The sequence below is a fragment of the Myotis lucifugus genome, unplaced genomic scaffold (genome assembly GCF_000147115.1).
Source record: "Myotis lucifugus unplaced genomic scaffold, Myoluc2.0 scaffold_268, whole genome shotgun sequence".
In the NCBI taxonomy this organism is placed as follows: domain Eukaryota; kingdom Metazoa; phylum Chordata; class Mammalia; order Chiroptera; family Vespertilionidae; genus Myotis; species Myotis lucifugus.
Genome location: NW_005871316.1, coordinates 1,580,027 through 1,596,907, shown reverse-complemented (window position 1 = coordinate 1,596,907; position 16,881 = coordinate 1,580,027). Strand labels below are relative to the sequence as shown.

General features: G+C 38.4%; 1 protein-coding gene across 1 annotated transcript in view; it reads right to left on the bottom strand.

The window, feature by feature from the left end:
• The window catches only part of LOC102418174 (sodium/hydrogen exchanger 9B1), a 55,150-nt gene extending 43,640 nt beyond the window's left edge, over positions 1–11,510 (bottom strand). Inside the window, exons 1-4 of the mRNA XM_023762911.1 lie at positions 11,479–11,510; positions 8,055–8,179; positions 6,774–6,916; positions 5,121–5,248 (exon numbers count right to left, since the gene is read on the bottom strand). Coding sequence (XP_023618679.1) covers positions 5,121–5,248; positions 6,774–6,916; positions 8,055–8,179; positions 11,479–11,510 — 428 coding nt within the window. The remainder of the gene's footprint in view (positions 1–5,120; positions 5,249–6,773; positions 6,917–8,054; positions 8,180–11,478) is intronic.
• Between the last annotated feature and the right edge of the window lie 5,371 nt (positions 11,511–16,881).

Sequence of the window (16,881 nt, the reverse complement as noted above, 5' to 3'; positions counted from 1 at the left end):
ACTTCAAGCGTACCAACATCCGAATTATAGGGGTGCCAGAAGAAGAGAGAGAGCAAGATATTGAAAACCTATTTGAAGTAATAATGACAGAAAACTTCCCCTACCTGGTGAAAGAAATAGACTTATAGGTCCAGGATGCACGAGGACCACACCAAGACACATCATAATTAAAATGCCAAGAGCAAAAGACAAAGAGAGAATATTAAAAGCAGCAAGAGAAAAACAATCAGATACCTACAAGGGAGTACCCATACGACTGTCAGCTGATTTCTCAACAGAAACTATGCAGGCCAGAAGGGACTGGCAAGAAAAATTTCAAAGTGATGAATACCAAGAACCTTCAACCAAGATTACTTTATCCAGCAAAGCTATCATTCAGAAGTGAAGGTCAGATAAAGAGCTTCACAGATAAGAAAAAGCTAAAGGAGTTCATCACCACCAAACCAGTATTATATGAAATGCTGAATGGTATCTTTTAAGAAGAGGAAGAAGAAGAAAAAGGTAAAGATACAAATTATGAACAACAAATACATATCTATCAACAAGTGAATCTAAAAATCAAGTGAATAAATAATCTGATGAACAGAATAAACTGGTGACTATAATAGAATCAGGGGCATAGAAAGGGAGTGGACTGACAATTCTTGAGGGGAAAGGGGTGTGGGGGTGTGGGAAGAGACTGGACAAAAATCGTACACCTATGGATGAGCAAGGGGGGGCGGTGTAAGGGCAGAGGGTCGGGTGGGAACCAGGTGGAGGGGAGCTATGGGGGTAAAAGAGGAACAACTGTAATAATCTGAACTATAAAGATTTAATTAAAGAAAAAAAAGTGAGAAACCAAGATGGCGGCATAGGTAAACACAAGAGATTGCTGCCTCGCACAACCACTTCAAAAATACAACTAAAAGACATAACGGACCTCATCCAGAACCACAGGAAGGCTGGCTGAGTGGAATTTCTACAACTAGAAGGAAAGAGAAAAGCATACCGAGACTCAGAAGAGGTGTGGTGCTGAAGTAAATACAAAGGTGCAGATGTGCATGAGGAGAGGGCTGGAGGCTGAGGACACGATTGTCTTTTTCAATTGGGAGGGAGTCTCAGGCTCTGAGCTCCAGTTCTGGGCGAGTCTTTAGGGACCCAGACTCATACCGAAGAAACGGGACTGTCTGGCTTCGGTTGGAACTTGAGGGCAGCTCTCTCTCGGAGGCACTCGTGGCGATTGCCAGGACCTCTGAAGGCAGGACTGAGAGCAGCCATACTGCTGGCTCACTGGGCCTGCCCTGTTGATCCCCTGGGACCCCGCCCTGCCCAAGCCGTGCACGGAGGCTTTGCATATGAAAGGCCAGCCCTTTGTAATCTGAAAATAACTTAACAAACTGCAGCTGCCCCAAGGCCCCAGGGCAACTTGCATTGCTTTACAGCTGGCTTCAGCTGGGTAGCCTCAGGCAAAGGCTAGATTAGCACCTCCTTTGAGCCAAGAGCCAGTGTACCCAGTGGTCAGAGTGGGACCATCCAATTACAACTACTCAGATCCATAAAGGACACACTCAGGGGGTAGACTCAGTGAGCACCAAAGCCCCACTGAAGCAAGTCTTGCCCCAGAAGGGTGTCTTCAGCACAGAAGTTCTCCCACTGTAGACAAAGTTGATTCTCACAGCCAATTGGCCTGGGGGTCAAATCCTCCCAGCTTTACACTCAACAATCAAGGCTTAACTACAACAAGACTGTGCACAAAGCCCACAAGGGGGTGCACCAAGAGTGTCTACCTCAGGTAATTGGGACATTTAGCAAAGAAAGCTACTCTATCGACACAGCGAAGCATAAAAAATGCCAAGACAAAGAAACAGGACACAAATGACAGAAATGGAGGAAAGCAAACTGCTGGATATAGGGTTCAAAACCACCCTTTTAAGGTCTCTCAAGAACTGTCTAGAAGCCACCGATAAATTTAGTAAGACCCTCGAAAAGACTGGTGAGACCACTGATAAATGTAGTGAGATCCTCAAGAAATTTAGTGAGACTCTCGATGTCATGATAAAGGACCAAATAGAAATTAAGCATACACTGACTGAAATAAAGAATATTATACAGACTCCCGACAGCAGACCAGAGGATCGCAAGAATCAAGTCAAAGATTTGAAATACGAAGAAGCAAAAAACACCCAACCGGAAAAGCAAAATGAAAAAAGAATCCAAAAATACGAAGATAGTGTAAGGAGCCTCTGGGACAGCTTCAAGTGTACCAACATCCGAATTATAGGGGTGCCAGAGGAAGAGAGAGAGCAAGATATTGAAAACCTATTTGAAGAAATAATGACAGAAAACTTCCCCTACCTGGTGAAAGAAATAGACTTATAAGTCCAGGACACTGAGAACCCCAAACAAAAGGAATCCAAAGAGGACCACACCAAGACACATCATAATTAAAATGCCAAGGGCAAAAGACAAAGAGAGTATCCTAAAAGCAGCAAGAGAAAGAAATTCAGTTACCCACAAGGGAGTACCCATACGAATGTCAGCTGATTTCTCAACAGAAACTATGCAGGCCAGAAGGGAGTGGCAAGAAATATTCAAAGTGATGAATACCAAGAACCTTCAACCAAGATTACTTTACCCAGCAAAGCTATCATTCAGAAGTGAAGGTCAGATAAAGAGCTTCACAGATAAGAAAAAGCTAAAGGAGTTCATCACCACCAAACCAGTATTATATGAAATGCTGAAAGGTATCCTTTAAGAAGAGGAAGAAGAAGAAAAAGGTAAAGATAAAAATTATGAACAACAAATACACATCTATCAACAAGTGAATCTAAAAATCAAGTGAATAAATAATCTGATGAACAGTATGAACTGGTGATTATAATAGAATCAGGGACATAGAAAGGGAATGGACTGACTATTCTTGGGGGGGAATGGGGTGTGGGGGGTGCGGGAAGAGATTGGACAATAATAGTGCACCTATGGATGAGGACACTGGGTGGGGAGTGAGGGCGGAGGGTGGGGTGGGAACTGGGTGGAGGGGAGTTATGGTGGGAAAAAGGAGGAACCAATGTAATAATCTGAACAATAAAGATTTAATTTAAAAAAAGAAAAAAAAAGAAAATCCTTTCTGGATTTTTCATTGAACTTTAATAACTGATTCTAAAATTTATTTGGGAGAATAAGAACTTGGAATGAAAATCCAGTTAATGTAAAAACAACGTATTTTTGTGTGAAGTAAAATTGTTAAAAGTGTGTAATAGTGACAGGAATAAGACAAAATAGATTGGAGGAAAAGAGAATACAAAGTATAGAAACAAATCTAAGGGATTGGTTACAGAATAAAATTGACATTTGAAATCAGTGTGGGAAGAAAAAGCTTTTCTGTAAATGGTGTTGAGACATTACCTATTCATGTGGAAAAAATGTAGCTGGATCCCCACACATCAAAATTCTGTTTAAATAATTTTTTAAAACAGAGCTAGTGGAAGTAATAAGAATAAAATACAGAGGAATATATTCATCACTAGGGACAAGAAGGACCTTCTGAATGACTCATATTAAACATAAAGAGAAATATTGTTAAAATTTATTACATTTAAAACACTTTAGTATATCAAAAGCAGCTATATTCTGACTCCCTCCACTCACTATTTTTTATTTTCAAGGTCAAGTGAATGGTTTTATGTAGTGAACATTCTATCTGTTGGAAGTAATAAAATATTTTTAGATTTAAAAGTTATTATAAGCAAAGTTAAATATCTAGTGGTACACTGGGACTAGATATTTGCAATTCCTATAACACACAAAGATTTGATATAATGAATGGAAAAGAAAAATAACTGAATAGAAAAATGGACAAAGGATATGTATGAACAGGTTAGTCACAGATAGAAGATATGACATATAAAAATATACAAAATTATACTCCTTCACGAAGATTTAGAAGCCTAGAATGATATAAACTCATAAGAGTTGTCATTGCCCTAACCGGTTTGGCTCAGTGGATAGAGCATTGGCCTGTGGACTGAAGGGTCCCAGGTTTGATTCCAGTCAAGGGCATGTACGTTGGTTGCGGGCACATCCCCAGTGGGAGGTGTGCAGGAGGCAGCTGATCGATGTTTCTCTCTCATCGATGTTTCTAACTATCTCTCTCCCTTCCTCTCTGTAAAAAATCAATAAAATATATATATTTTTTAAAAAGTTGTCATTTTGGCCAAAACCGGTTTGGCTCAGTGGATAGAGCGTCGGCCTGCAGACTGAGGGGTCCCAGGTTCGATTCCGGTCAAAGGCATGTACCTGGGTTGCGGGCACCTCCCCCGTGGGAGATGTGCAGGAGGCGGCTGATCGATGTTTTTCTCCCATCGATGTTTCTAACTATCTATCTCTCTCCCTTCCTCTCTGTAAAAAATCAATAAAATATATTTTTAAATAAATAAATAAATAAATAGATAAATAAATAAATAAATAAATAAAAAGTTGTCATTTTGGGTAGGGGAATGGGCTGCAGGATTTTAAGGCATGCTCAAAAGGCTTTTTTAAAAAAATAATAAAGTTTAATTTAAAAGATTCATTAAATTTGGCAGTATGTATATAATGGGTAAACTTTGCTATAAGTTTCATTGGAATGGATATGTGGAGGCAAAATTTAAATGGATGGAAAAATGAAGAGAAGTTCAAGATCCAGAGATAGGGGTTGCAGACTATTATTCTGAAGGATCTGGACATGAATGAAAATGAATGTTGGAAAATAATAGATGTGACACTGGATCTAGAGAAGAGTATTTTTTGCTTATAATATCTATCTATATACAAATTCCCTCACATATATGTATATGTTATACATACATGTAGTGTAGAAGAGGCCATTAGATAGATTAAAAACAGAGAAAGATTACAATATAGGAGAGAATGAATAAATCAATGAGGTGAATTATATTAACATTTAGACATTATACATGCTTGTCAAGGATACGGTAATTTTAGAACATGACTGCTTCTGACCTACTGATTTCCAAGGTGTTCTACCACTATGAAAATGATTCTGAGAATCTTATCTGTGCAATATTCTGAGTATATCAATACTTTTAAATCAAATATCCTTAACTAAATATTTTCATAGGGAAAAATGAGAAAAAAATTACCCTAAAAGAAATCCCCATTGCCAGGGAAAATTCAAAAGGAAGTGGGAAATAACAGCAGTTGAAAATGCCTCCATGAGGCATGGCCCCATGGACAACCTTACGCAAACTGTCGTCAAACGCTTCAAAGCCTGAAATATAAACACAGTCATATTTAGACACACTTATAATGGCCAGCCTGAAAATTATTTAAGCAAATTTTAAAATATATAGTTTTAGACTAAATTAAGTCTTCCTGATTGTTTCTGGGATTGAAATGTTTGCCGAAACCGGTTTGGCTCAGTGGATAGAGCGTCGGCCTGCGGACTCAAGGGTCCCGGGTTCGATTCCGGTCAAGGGCATGTACCTGGGTTGCGGGCATATCCCCAGTGGGGGATGTGCAGGAGGCAGCTGATTGATGTTTCTCTCTCATCGATGTTTCTGACTCTCTATCTCTCTCCCTTCCTCTCTGTAAAAAATCAATAAAAATATTTTAAAAAAATAAATAAATAAAATTAAAAAAAAAAAGAAATGTTCATACAAATCATTTTATATGTCATGATAGATTGGATTACAAACCACTGCACATTTTATCAAATTTATTTTTAATTGATTTGAGAGAGAGAAAAAGAGAGAGAGAGAGAGAGAGAGAGAGAGAGAGAGATTGACTTGTCAATCCACTCATTTATGCATTCATTGGTTGATTCTTGCATGTGCCCTGACCAGTAATAGAACTAGCAACCTTGGCGTAGCAAGAGGATGCTCTAACCAACTGAGCTACCTGGCCAGGGCCAAACACTGTTGTATTTTAATTGTTAAAAAAGATCAATTTCTTTGTGCTTAAATAACTATCTCCCTTAATCTTCCTAGTAAACAGTATAATGAAAGTATAGGTTTATATCCATCAGTTAACTTTCAGAGATGAACTATTTGATTAACTTAATAATTGTAAATAAAAAATATCAACATGATAAAAAAGAAAATCACTTAAAAGCTGCATAATTAACTAAAAGGGAGAACATTAAAATTTTTTCATTGGTTTAAACTTTCTATTGGAGAACATAATTAATTAGCACTGTCTATAATTATACTCCTGAGATAGTACCACTAAACTTATATATTTGTCACATCTATTTGAGAAGCTGTTATGTGAATCTTTTTAAAACCCAAATAGATTTATGATCCCTAGATAATAATATTTTAGAAAATGTTAGAAAAGATTAGCTTTTACAATAATGCAAAAATAATCGGGAGCATACTTTTATAGGGAAAAGTCATACAACAAAAATATTATTGAAATTTTTAATCTCTCTGAAAAAAAACGTAAAATAAAAGCAAAAAACTTTTATAGGGTACTTTATCCTTTGCTAACTAAAAAGCAAATAGTTCTACATAGAAGAGCCACAACTCCTAAATACAAATGCTGGATAAGGGCCATTTATCTCTATGCAAATAATTAAAGACTATCTCTAATGGAGATCTTTTCTCTTCATATCAGTAATAATGACAAGAAGTATAAATTAAGGTGCCAATATTTCTGCAAATTTTTGTTCTGTATCTTAGTTTTGCTTACAGATTCCACTTGAAATAGCTATAACAAAAATTCTTCCTCTTTTTCTTTTCTACCAGCCTCTAATATTTAAAGTAACTTTACTCACGGTACGATGGGAAATCTACCTGTAGATCGAGTCCAAGTCCAGCTTTTATTAGGATAAGGGTAAGGGCAATATTTCTTAAAGTTGAAGACCACTCCTTACTAACATGGATGCGCTCACTGATATATGGAGTATTCCTAATGGCAAAACCAGCCAATAACATCCCTTCAAAAAAGAAAATAAATCGTGTTTAATTCAGTTCATTTTTCCAAGAGGAAAACAGAAATGTTTAATTTCCCTTTTTCAAACACACTATGTCTTTCATTACTTTGGTGAAGGGCAAGTTACACACAAATAGAGGGGACAGCATAAAGAAATGGAAGTAAAAAATGATATATCTTAATGGAGGCAAAAATGGGAGTGGGAGAATGGGCAGGAGAATGGGCCTCAGATTGTGAATATATACTCCCACTCCACACTCCCACCTGCTTTGGCAGAGTAAGGCACCGTGGGAAAGTTTTAAGCAGGAAGTGACATAACGACTCTTGCATTTACTATGTGATGGTCTTGGTGAATAGACAGACATAAAATTGGAGGAGAGACCATTGAAAAGCCTCTACCATAGTCCATAGTAGAGTTGGAAATATTGCTTAAGCTGGAACAAGAGTCAAATTTTGAAGAGGAGAAAAGAAGATTCAACGAATACTTAGGAAGTGCTAAAAGAGTGTAATGGACATAATAAGGGTGTTAGAAATAAAATGGAGATTATTACTATTACAATTTTACTGAATTTTTGGATGGACAGAATACTTAGAAGATATGAGACATCTCTGATAGTTCTTCATTAATTTTCCTCTGTCCACCTGGAGGTTATGTTAAAAGGTGATGAAGAAATAGGTATAAAACAGGTAAGGCAGATGATATATCTATGAATACACATAGTGGAGATGCCCAAACAGCTTACTCAAAAACTGTAAGACTTTTTGACACTATAATATTTGAATTTGTAATTGAATTGGGTTATCTACAGAAAAAATCAGTGTTTCCCTAATTTTTTTCTATGATACATTTAAAATTAAGTAAAAAATGTCCTATTAAATGATAAAGCAACAAGAATCATATACTGAGTATATTTAAGTTATTTTAAAAATATATTTCAGGAAAAATCTGTGGGTGTATATATAAAGAGAATACTTCTATAAATTAGCAATATATACACACATATATAATACATACACATATAAAGATGCTATATAAATTATATTACATTAAAACATTTCTAAATTATATTTATTCTGACTAGAATATGCTCATAATTTACATGTAATCAATAAAAAGAAATTAGAGTTAATTATACCCTTACCAAAAAGAGGTGGAAGTGGAGGCACTGAAGGTATTCTAATGACTTCCAAAAGTTTCCCCCCAATTACGGAACAACAAAAGACAAATAATAGTTGAAATGAATTTTTATCAGGGTAATGGTCAGGGCTTGAGATTGATGAGATTGCAAACCATATCACAACAAGTAAAGTTCCTGAAATATAAAAAAATACATATATATATATATAGAGAGAGAGAGAGACATAGATATATACATCTGAAAATGGATTATATTTTATCAAATATCTTATTAATTGCCAGTGCTATCTAAAGATACATAGTGTAGACCACTGATTTTCAACTGGTGTGCCACAAGAATTTTTAAAACATGTAATACCTTACTGTTTAGTCAGGGGCACTGACCTCTTTTCAGATTGTCAAATAAAAAAATTACAAAAGCTGTGGCCAGTTTGGCTCAGTGGATAGAGCGTCGGCCTGAGGACTGAAAGGTCCTGGGTTTGATTCCGGTCAAGGGCATGTACCTTGGTTGCGGGCACATCCCCAGTGGGAAGTATGCAGGAGGTGGCTGATCAATGTTTCTCTCTCATCTATGTTTCTAACTTTCTATCTCTCTCCCTTCCTCTCTGTAAAAAATCAATAAAATATATATATTTTTTAAAATGACAACAGCCAACACAAAACTAGCCATTAGGTGTGAACGCTGTGTTGAAGCCCTGTGTTGAAGCATAAATATATATTACAGAATTGCATCTTACTGGTCACAATGCATAAGGTTGTGTATAATAAGTTAATTCTTGGTAACCAGAAATCTTTATATATAAGTATAGGCACCGGATTTTTTATTTTTATGTTTTAAATGTTTTTGTTGATTTTAGACAGAGAGGAAGGGAGAGGGAGAGAGGATAGAAACATCAATGTGAGGGAGAAACTTGACCAGCTGCCTCCTGAACACTACCTCACTGGGATTGAGCCAGCAACTCAGGCATGTAGGCACCTGATTTTTTAAAAGTCACTTTGCAGCAAAAAGGGTAGGTAATCACTATTAATCTTTTTGGGTAAATCTATTGAAATTATTCCTAAATTTTTTGTCAGAATGGCAAACAATGTATTTTTTGGTGTGCTGCAGAATTTTAGTAATTAGTTTCTGTGTGCTGTGAAATGAAAAAGGTTGAATATCACTGTTGTAAACTAATATCTCTTGCTAGTTTGGTTGAAGAAACATCTGTTTAACATATATTCTAAACTCTCTGCCAATTTATGGAATGAAGTTTTTTTTTATTGTTAGTAGTAGTACAGATAAGTACCCCCCATCTTTACCCCACTCTATGGGATGAGCTTTAAACAAGGTTTCTTATTTAAAAAATATTTCAAAACTTCCTGGACAGTGTGGTTCAGTGGTTGAGTGACGACCTACGAATCAAGAGGACACCAGTTCAACTCCTGGTCAGGGTACATGCCCAGGTTGAGGGCTCAATCCCTTGTAAGGGGCATGCAGGAGGCAGCTGATTAATGATGATTCTCATTGATGTTTCTCTCTTTCCCTAAAACTTCATAAAACTATATTAGAATATTTTAAAAACTATATGTGAATCCTTTAGACTGCTAAATATTTCTCAGATTATATGACATTTTTAAAATGTCATGGCAATATAATGACATTTACTTCATTTTATATTTTTAAAGTAGTTTTCCCAAGAGGAATAAGATGATGATTGGTTGTGATATGAATTCTCAGATTTTTAACAGGAGCAGAATAAATTTTTGTATTGAAAGGATAACTCAGTTGATATCCTATATAATAAAAGCCTAATATGCAAATCGACCAAACATGGGAATGACTGGTGGAACGACTGGTCGCTATGACGTGCACTGACCACCAGGGGGCATACACGGAGCTGCACCTAGCCTGCACGCCCCAGGCCAGCTAAGCCGGGTGCCAGCGGGGGCCCACTGATTGCTCCGCCAGTCGCCCTGCAGAGGACAGCGACCAGTGGTGGTAGGGGGCAGGGCTGGCCGACGAGCAGGGAGTGGTACAGGGTGGGGCCGAGCAGGCAGTGGTACAGGGTGGGGCCAGCCAGAGGGCAGCGGCGGGGAGTGGGGCCGGCCAATGAGCCAGCCAGCACCGCCCTCCAATAGCCCCGCTGGTCACCTCCCGCAGAGGGAGGCGACTGGTAGCGGCAGTGGGGGCAGGGATGGTGAGCGGGGGGTGCCAGGTCAGACAAGGCTGGTGTCAGTGGGGACCTCAATCGACCTGCTGGTCACCGTGCAGAGGGAGGTGACTGGCAGGGGGGTGGGAGCGGAGCCAGGGAATGGGTGGCATCAGGCCGGCCAAGGCGGGTACCTGTGGAGGCCCCTTCCCCATCACCTCACTGGTCACCCCACAGATTGGCCTGATTGTCAGCAAGGCCTAGGGACCCTACCCATGCATGAATTTCGTGCACTGGGCCTCAAGTTTGGTATAAATTATTAAAGCAGATAAGGGCAGGACAAAAATGAAACATGGCCTTTGGGTGAATATAAAGTATCTTAGTTATGTACAGGAAGGAGAGGTGGGCAGGGTAAGAAAGAATAAGGTAGTAGACATCTTGTTTCTAGCAACTAGATACTAAGGAAAGGCCCCACTAATCCAAATGTGTTTGTTTTTTTATCTAACAGAAGTATTTTATTTTTTAACTGAATGTATTGGGGTGAAATTGGTTAATAAAATTATATAGGTTACAGGTGTTCAATTCTGTAATAAATCATCTGTATATTATATTGTATGTTCACCACCTGATGTCAAGTCTCCTTCCATCACCATTTATTCCCCCTGTACTCTTTCCTTCCTCCTCCCACCCACCTTTACCTGAGGTAACACCATACTCTCCACCATTCTGCCTGTGTCTAGGAGGGTTTTTTTTCTTACATTTTTTTTTCTTTTTGATTAATCCCTTCACCTTTTTCACCCAGTCCCAGGTGTTAGTCTGTTCTCTGTGTCTATGAGCCTGTTTTCATTTTGTTAATTTATTTTGTTCATTAGATTCCACGTGCAGTGAAATCATATAGTATCTGTGTTTCTCTGACTGGCTTATGTCACTTAGCATAATACTCTACAGGCCCATGCTGTCACAAAAGGTAAGATTTCCCTCTTTTTTATTTTTCTATGACCAAGTAGTTCCATTGTGCAACTGTACCATGATTTTCTCAGCCACTCATCTACTAATGGGCACTTGGGCTACTTCCAACTCTTGGCTATTGTAAATGATGCTGCTATGAACATAGAGGTGTATATATTCTTTCTAATTAGTGTTTCAGGTTTCTTTTTATTCCCAGAGGTGGAATTGCTGGGTCATAAGGCATTCTATTTTTAATTTTTGAGGTAGCTCCATACTGTTTTCCATAGTGGCTACACCAGTCTGCTTTCCCACCAACAGTCCACTAGGGTTCCTTTTTCTCCTCATCAGTACTTGTTGTTTACTGATTTATTGATGATAGCCATTCTGACAGGTGTGAGGTGGTATCTCATTGTCGTTTTTAATTTGCATTTCTCTGATCATTAATGGCATAGATTTTTATAAAGTATGAATGACTGTAAATTGCCATCTATAAATTAAACGTCTACAGTCATTTACTAGGAATCATAGTTTCTAATGCCTTTTCAGGTTCTTAAAACAGCTTATGTGATGCCTTTTTGGCTTCATAGTATTGCCAAGGGTAAAAGAGGATGATTTTGACAAATTAAAGCAGGAAGTTAGAACTGAGATTCTTGTCCTCTCCCCTCTGACCATTTCTTACTCCACAAAACTGAACATTTGAAGGACTGAACTCTTACTAAAAGAATAGTCCAGAAAATGTTATTCTGCTGACAAAGAGAAAAGGTGGTTTGTCTGTCTTCACTGATCTCTGGGAGGTAAAATCACCTCTGAAAATCCATATATAAATTGGCCTCAAATAACTTATGTTTAAGCAGAAATGTATATGATTTGCATGGTTTTGGAGCCTCCAAACCATAAGCCTACCATAAAAAGCATCTTTCCACAGAACTATCCCTAGGGCAGTTAGTAGATGCTAGCTCAAAATAACCCTAATAAACACTACTGATTTTAGATGCATAAAAGCCCAAATATAAAGTCCCACTGAATCTGAAATTAAAATAAAAACTTACAGAGATAGAAAAATGGTGACAGATTAAGTGGGAGCTACACTGACATTCTCCCAGGACCAAGCTGTAATTACAACTAAAATATAGGAAAACCATCTCAAACAATGAATTGAAGACTAGCTGGAGGGAACCTGATAACCAAGGATGGAAAGTGGAGACTGGATGGAGACTGTTAGGAAGGACAGAGGCACGAGAGGGCTGGCCAGGCTCCCACAGAGAGCAGCTGAAGTCCTGGAGGGCTATCTCAGCTGTGAGAACTCTAGAGTCTAAAGCCCAGGCTGGGCTCCCAGCCCAGAGCACCAGAACTGAGAAAGGAGTCCACATAACATCTGTCTATGAAAAGCAGCAGGGTGCTGTCTACCAGGGAGGGACAGCAGGCACCCTCTTAAAGGGCCAGTGCACAAAATTATGCGTCAGTCACTCATCTTGGGCTCTCCGAGAGGGAGGGTAGAGTGGAGTAGAGCTGTGTGAGGAGAATCCAGGGTTGAGAGCTCTGGGGTTAGAGCTAGGAAGGCAGACACCCTGGTTTCCTGTGCTGAGTCATTCCCCTGTATTGCAAAGGATATATTTCTCAAGCAGACATTTACCATCCAGGCAGCTTTTGCCTGGGGGGAAGCAATTACCCCACCCTGTTGGAAAACCTTGCCACATCCTGTGTAGTCTATACCTTGCTGTGGTCTACAGTCTGAGGCTCATTAAGAAATTGAGAATAACAATCAGACTGCAGGCAGAGGTGGATCTCTGGATGCTTTGCATCTTTGCCTGATCGGCTTCTAGACCCAGGGTGAGGAATAGCAGACTTTGGTGCACATCTTGGTCCTTTCCAAAGGTACCCAGCCCCAGTAGAGAGAACCACAGCTGTGGATTGCTGATAGGTTCAAGCAGGGTACTCAGAGCCAGTCACAAATAGCATCTGATATTATTCTGCACCAGAGACCCACCCTCCAAAAAAGTCATAGCATAGAAACAAACCTAAATAGGCAGCCCTAATGGGGAGAAAAAAAAAACAAGCCCCAAATGAAAGAACAAAAGAATTCTCCAGAAGAGCTAAATGAAACGGAGATAAGAAATTTATCAAATATAGAGTTCAAGATAATGATTATAAGGATGCTCAACAGTATGAGAAAAGATATAAGAACTATGAAAAATTACAAGTTAGAAATGAAGAATGACATAGCAGTAATAACACATTAGAAGGAATAAAGAGCTGATTATAGGAAGCAGAAGATCAGATCAGTAAATTAGGAGATAGGATAGAAATAAATCACTCAATCAGAGAACTCAAAAGCAAAAAACAATTTAAAAACAGGAGGACAGCTTTAGGGAGCTGTGGGACAACATGAAATATAACAATATTCACATCAAAGGAGTGCCAGGACATGAAGAAAGTCAGCAAGGGATAGAGAACCTGTTTGAAGAAATAATGGCAGAAAACTTCCCTACCCTGGTGAAGAAAACAGTCACACAAGTTCAGGATTTGTGGATATTGTACTAACCTTGCATCCCAGGAATAAATCCTACTTGATCATAGTGTATGATCTTTTTAATTGTTGCTGGATCTCATTTGCTAATATTTTGCTGAGGGTTTTAGCATTTGTGTTCATTAGAGATATTAGCCTATAGCTTTCTTTCTTTATGGTGCTTTTATCTGGTGTTCGAATTAGAGAATTAGGATAGTGCTGATATTTCTTGCAATACTGGTTTGTAGTATGAACTCCTTTGTGCCTTTGTGGTTGTTTTCTTTGGGGTGGGTACATGGGTCTGGAAAGCTCTTTATTTCACCTTCAATTTTTAAATGATACACTTGCTGGATAGAGTAGTCTTCTTTACACTTGCTTTTCAGCATAAAAGTGTATTGTTTAATCTATAAGTATTTTGAGATTTTCCATCTGCCTATTGAATTCTAGTTTAATTTTCATAAAACCCATTTTTAATGATTTTAATACTTAAAAAGTTTTCATTTCATTTCAAAAATTTCAGTTTAGTAGCATAAAGATCTAATAAAAATTGATGTTTTATTTGCTCAAACTTAAAAATACCACTGCATTCCCTCTATTTTATTTATTTTTTTGTTAATCCTCACCCAAGGATATTTTTTTCCATTTCTTTTTAGATTGAGTGAAGTGGGGAGAGCAACATCAATCTGAGAGAGACACATTGATTGGCTGCCTCTTGTACTTGCCCTGAGTGTGACCAGAGATCGAACCTGCAACACATGTATGTGCCCTTGACCTGGAATCAAACCCATGATTCCTCAGTGCACAGAAGGACACTCTAAACACTGAGCAATGCCAGCCAGGGCTGAATTCTAGCTTAAATCTATTGTGGTCTCACAGTATACACTGTATGATTGTAATTCTTTTAAATTGTATTGTTTTAATAAAATCCAAAAACTTTTGTTTAAAGTATTACATGTCTCCTTTTTTCCCCAATTAGCCCCCCTCCCAGCCACTCCTACCTCCTTATCCCCAAGGGCAAGCCCCCACCATCCCAGTGTCTGTGTCCACTGGTCATGCTAATATGCATGCATCTAAGTCCTTTGGTTGATCTCTATCCCCCCAACTCCCCTGCCTTCTCCACAAGGTTGGACAGTCTGCTCAGTGCCACCTTGTCTCTAAATCCATTTTTGTTCATCAGTTTATGTTGATCATTATATCCCATATATAAGTGAGATCATGTGATATTTATCTTCCTCCGACTGGCTTATTTGGCTTAGCATAATGCTCTCCAGTTCCATCCATGCTGTTGCAAATAGTAAAAGTTCCTTCTTTTTTTATAGTGGCATAGTATTCTATTGTGTAGATGTACCACAGTTTTTCAATCACTCATCTGCTGGTTGGCATTTAGGTTGCTTCCAAATCTTAGTTAATTTAAATTGTGCTGCTATGAACACACAGGTGCATATATCCTTCCTGATTGGTGTTTCTGGTTTCTTGGGATAGAGTCCTAGAAGTGCGATTACAGGGTCAAATGGGAGTTTCATTTTTAACTTTTTCAGGAAACTCATACTGTTTTCCACAGTGGCTGCACCAGTCTGCATTCCTACCAGCAGTGAAGGAGGGTTCCCTTTTCTTCACATCCTCACCAGTACTTGTCATTTGTTGATTTATTGATGATAGCCATTCTGACAGGTGTGAGATGGTATCTCATTGTTGTTTTGATTTGCATCTCTTGAATGATTAGTGACTTTGAGCATGTTTTCATATGTCTCTCGGACTACTGCATATCCTCTTTCAAAAAGTGTCTACTTAGACCCTTTTTCCATTTTTTGATTGGATTGTTTATCTTCCTTTTGTTAGGTTGTATGCATTCCCTGTCAATTTGGGGGATTAAACCCTTATCTGAAATAGCATTGACAAATATGTTCTCCCATACAGTGGGCTTTCTTGTTGTTTTTTTGATGGTTTCTTTTGCTGTACAGAAGCTTTTGATTTTGATGTAGTCCCATTTGTTTATTTTCTCCTCAGTTTCCATTGCCCTAGTGCCGGTGACCAATTCCAGCATGTCATAATTTCAAGAGTTTCATCAAAAGGTTGAGACTTGGGGACTTAACAGGGTTGAGTCACACATGTAGTCATCAGCTGGGAATGGCTAAAGGTATTTCCCCAAACCTGAATAGGAAACTGATTGTGGCTGCCAGTTAAAGGGCATCTTAATCTACATGTTATTGTCTCCTACTGGCCAAACACCTGAACAGCCTTAGGCTATTCCCCAAACTGACAATGCTTCTGTACCCTTTGAAACCTTACCCTTTGAAGTGTATTATCTCCACCTTGCCTTAGGACAAATTGTGTTAATAAAAGCAAGGATCCTAGACAAGGAGGGAGTCTTAAGCTCCTTTAGCTAAGCTCCTCTGACCCCAATGCTTTTCAAAATTATATTTCGTCTCCAGATTCTCTATTAGTCCCCGGATTCCTATGTCATCTATGCACAGCCTTTTCCAGATTCCTGAACCCTTCTTGATGCTAGGAAAAGAACCCCGGCATCCTAGGAGCTGTATTGGTAAACATTGCTATGACATATGTCTGATATTTGCTGCATATGGAGTCTTCTAAGATTTTTATGGTTTCCCATCTTACATGTAAGTCCTTTAATCTTTTTGAATTTATTTTTGTGTCTGGTATAAGTTGATGATCTCGTTTCATTTTTTTTTTTTTTTGCATGCATCTGACCAAATTTCCCAAAACCGTTTATTGAAGAGACTGTTTTGACTCCATTACATGCTCTTGCCTTCATTGTCAAATATTAATTGAGCATAAACACTTGTGTCAATTTCTGGGTTCTCTGTTCTGTTCCATTGTTCCATTGGTCTGTTCTTGTGGCAGTTTTGAGAACCATGGCTTTGTAATATACTTTGATTTCTGGTATTGTGATCCCTCCAATTTTGGTCTTCTTTCTCAGGAATGCTGTGGCTATTCAGGGTCTTCTTTTATTCCATAGGAATTTTTGGAGAGTTCATTCTAGATCTGTGAAATATGCCATTGGTATTTTTATTTATTTATTTTTTAAAAATATATTTTATTGATTTTTCACAGAGAGGAGAGGTATAGTGAGTTAGAAACATCAATGAGAGAGAAACATCAACCAGCTGCTTCCTAAACACACACACATACACACACACACACACACACACACACACACACATACTTCTGAGGATGTGCCTGCAACCAAGGTACATGCCCTTGACCGGAATTGAACCCAGGACCAT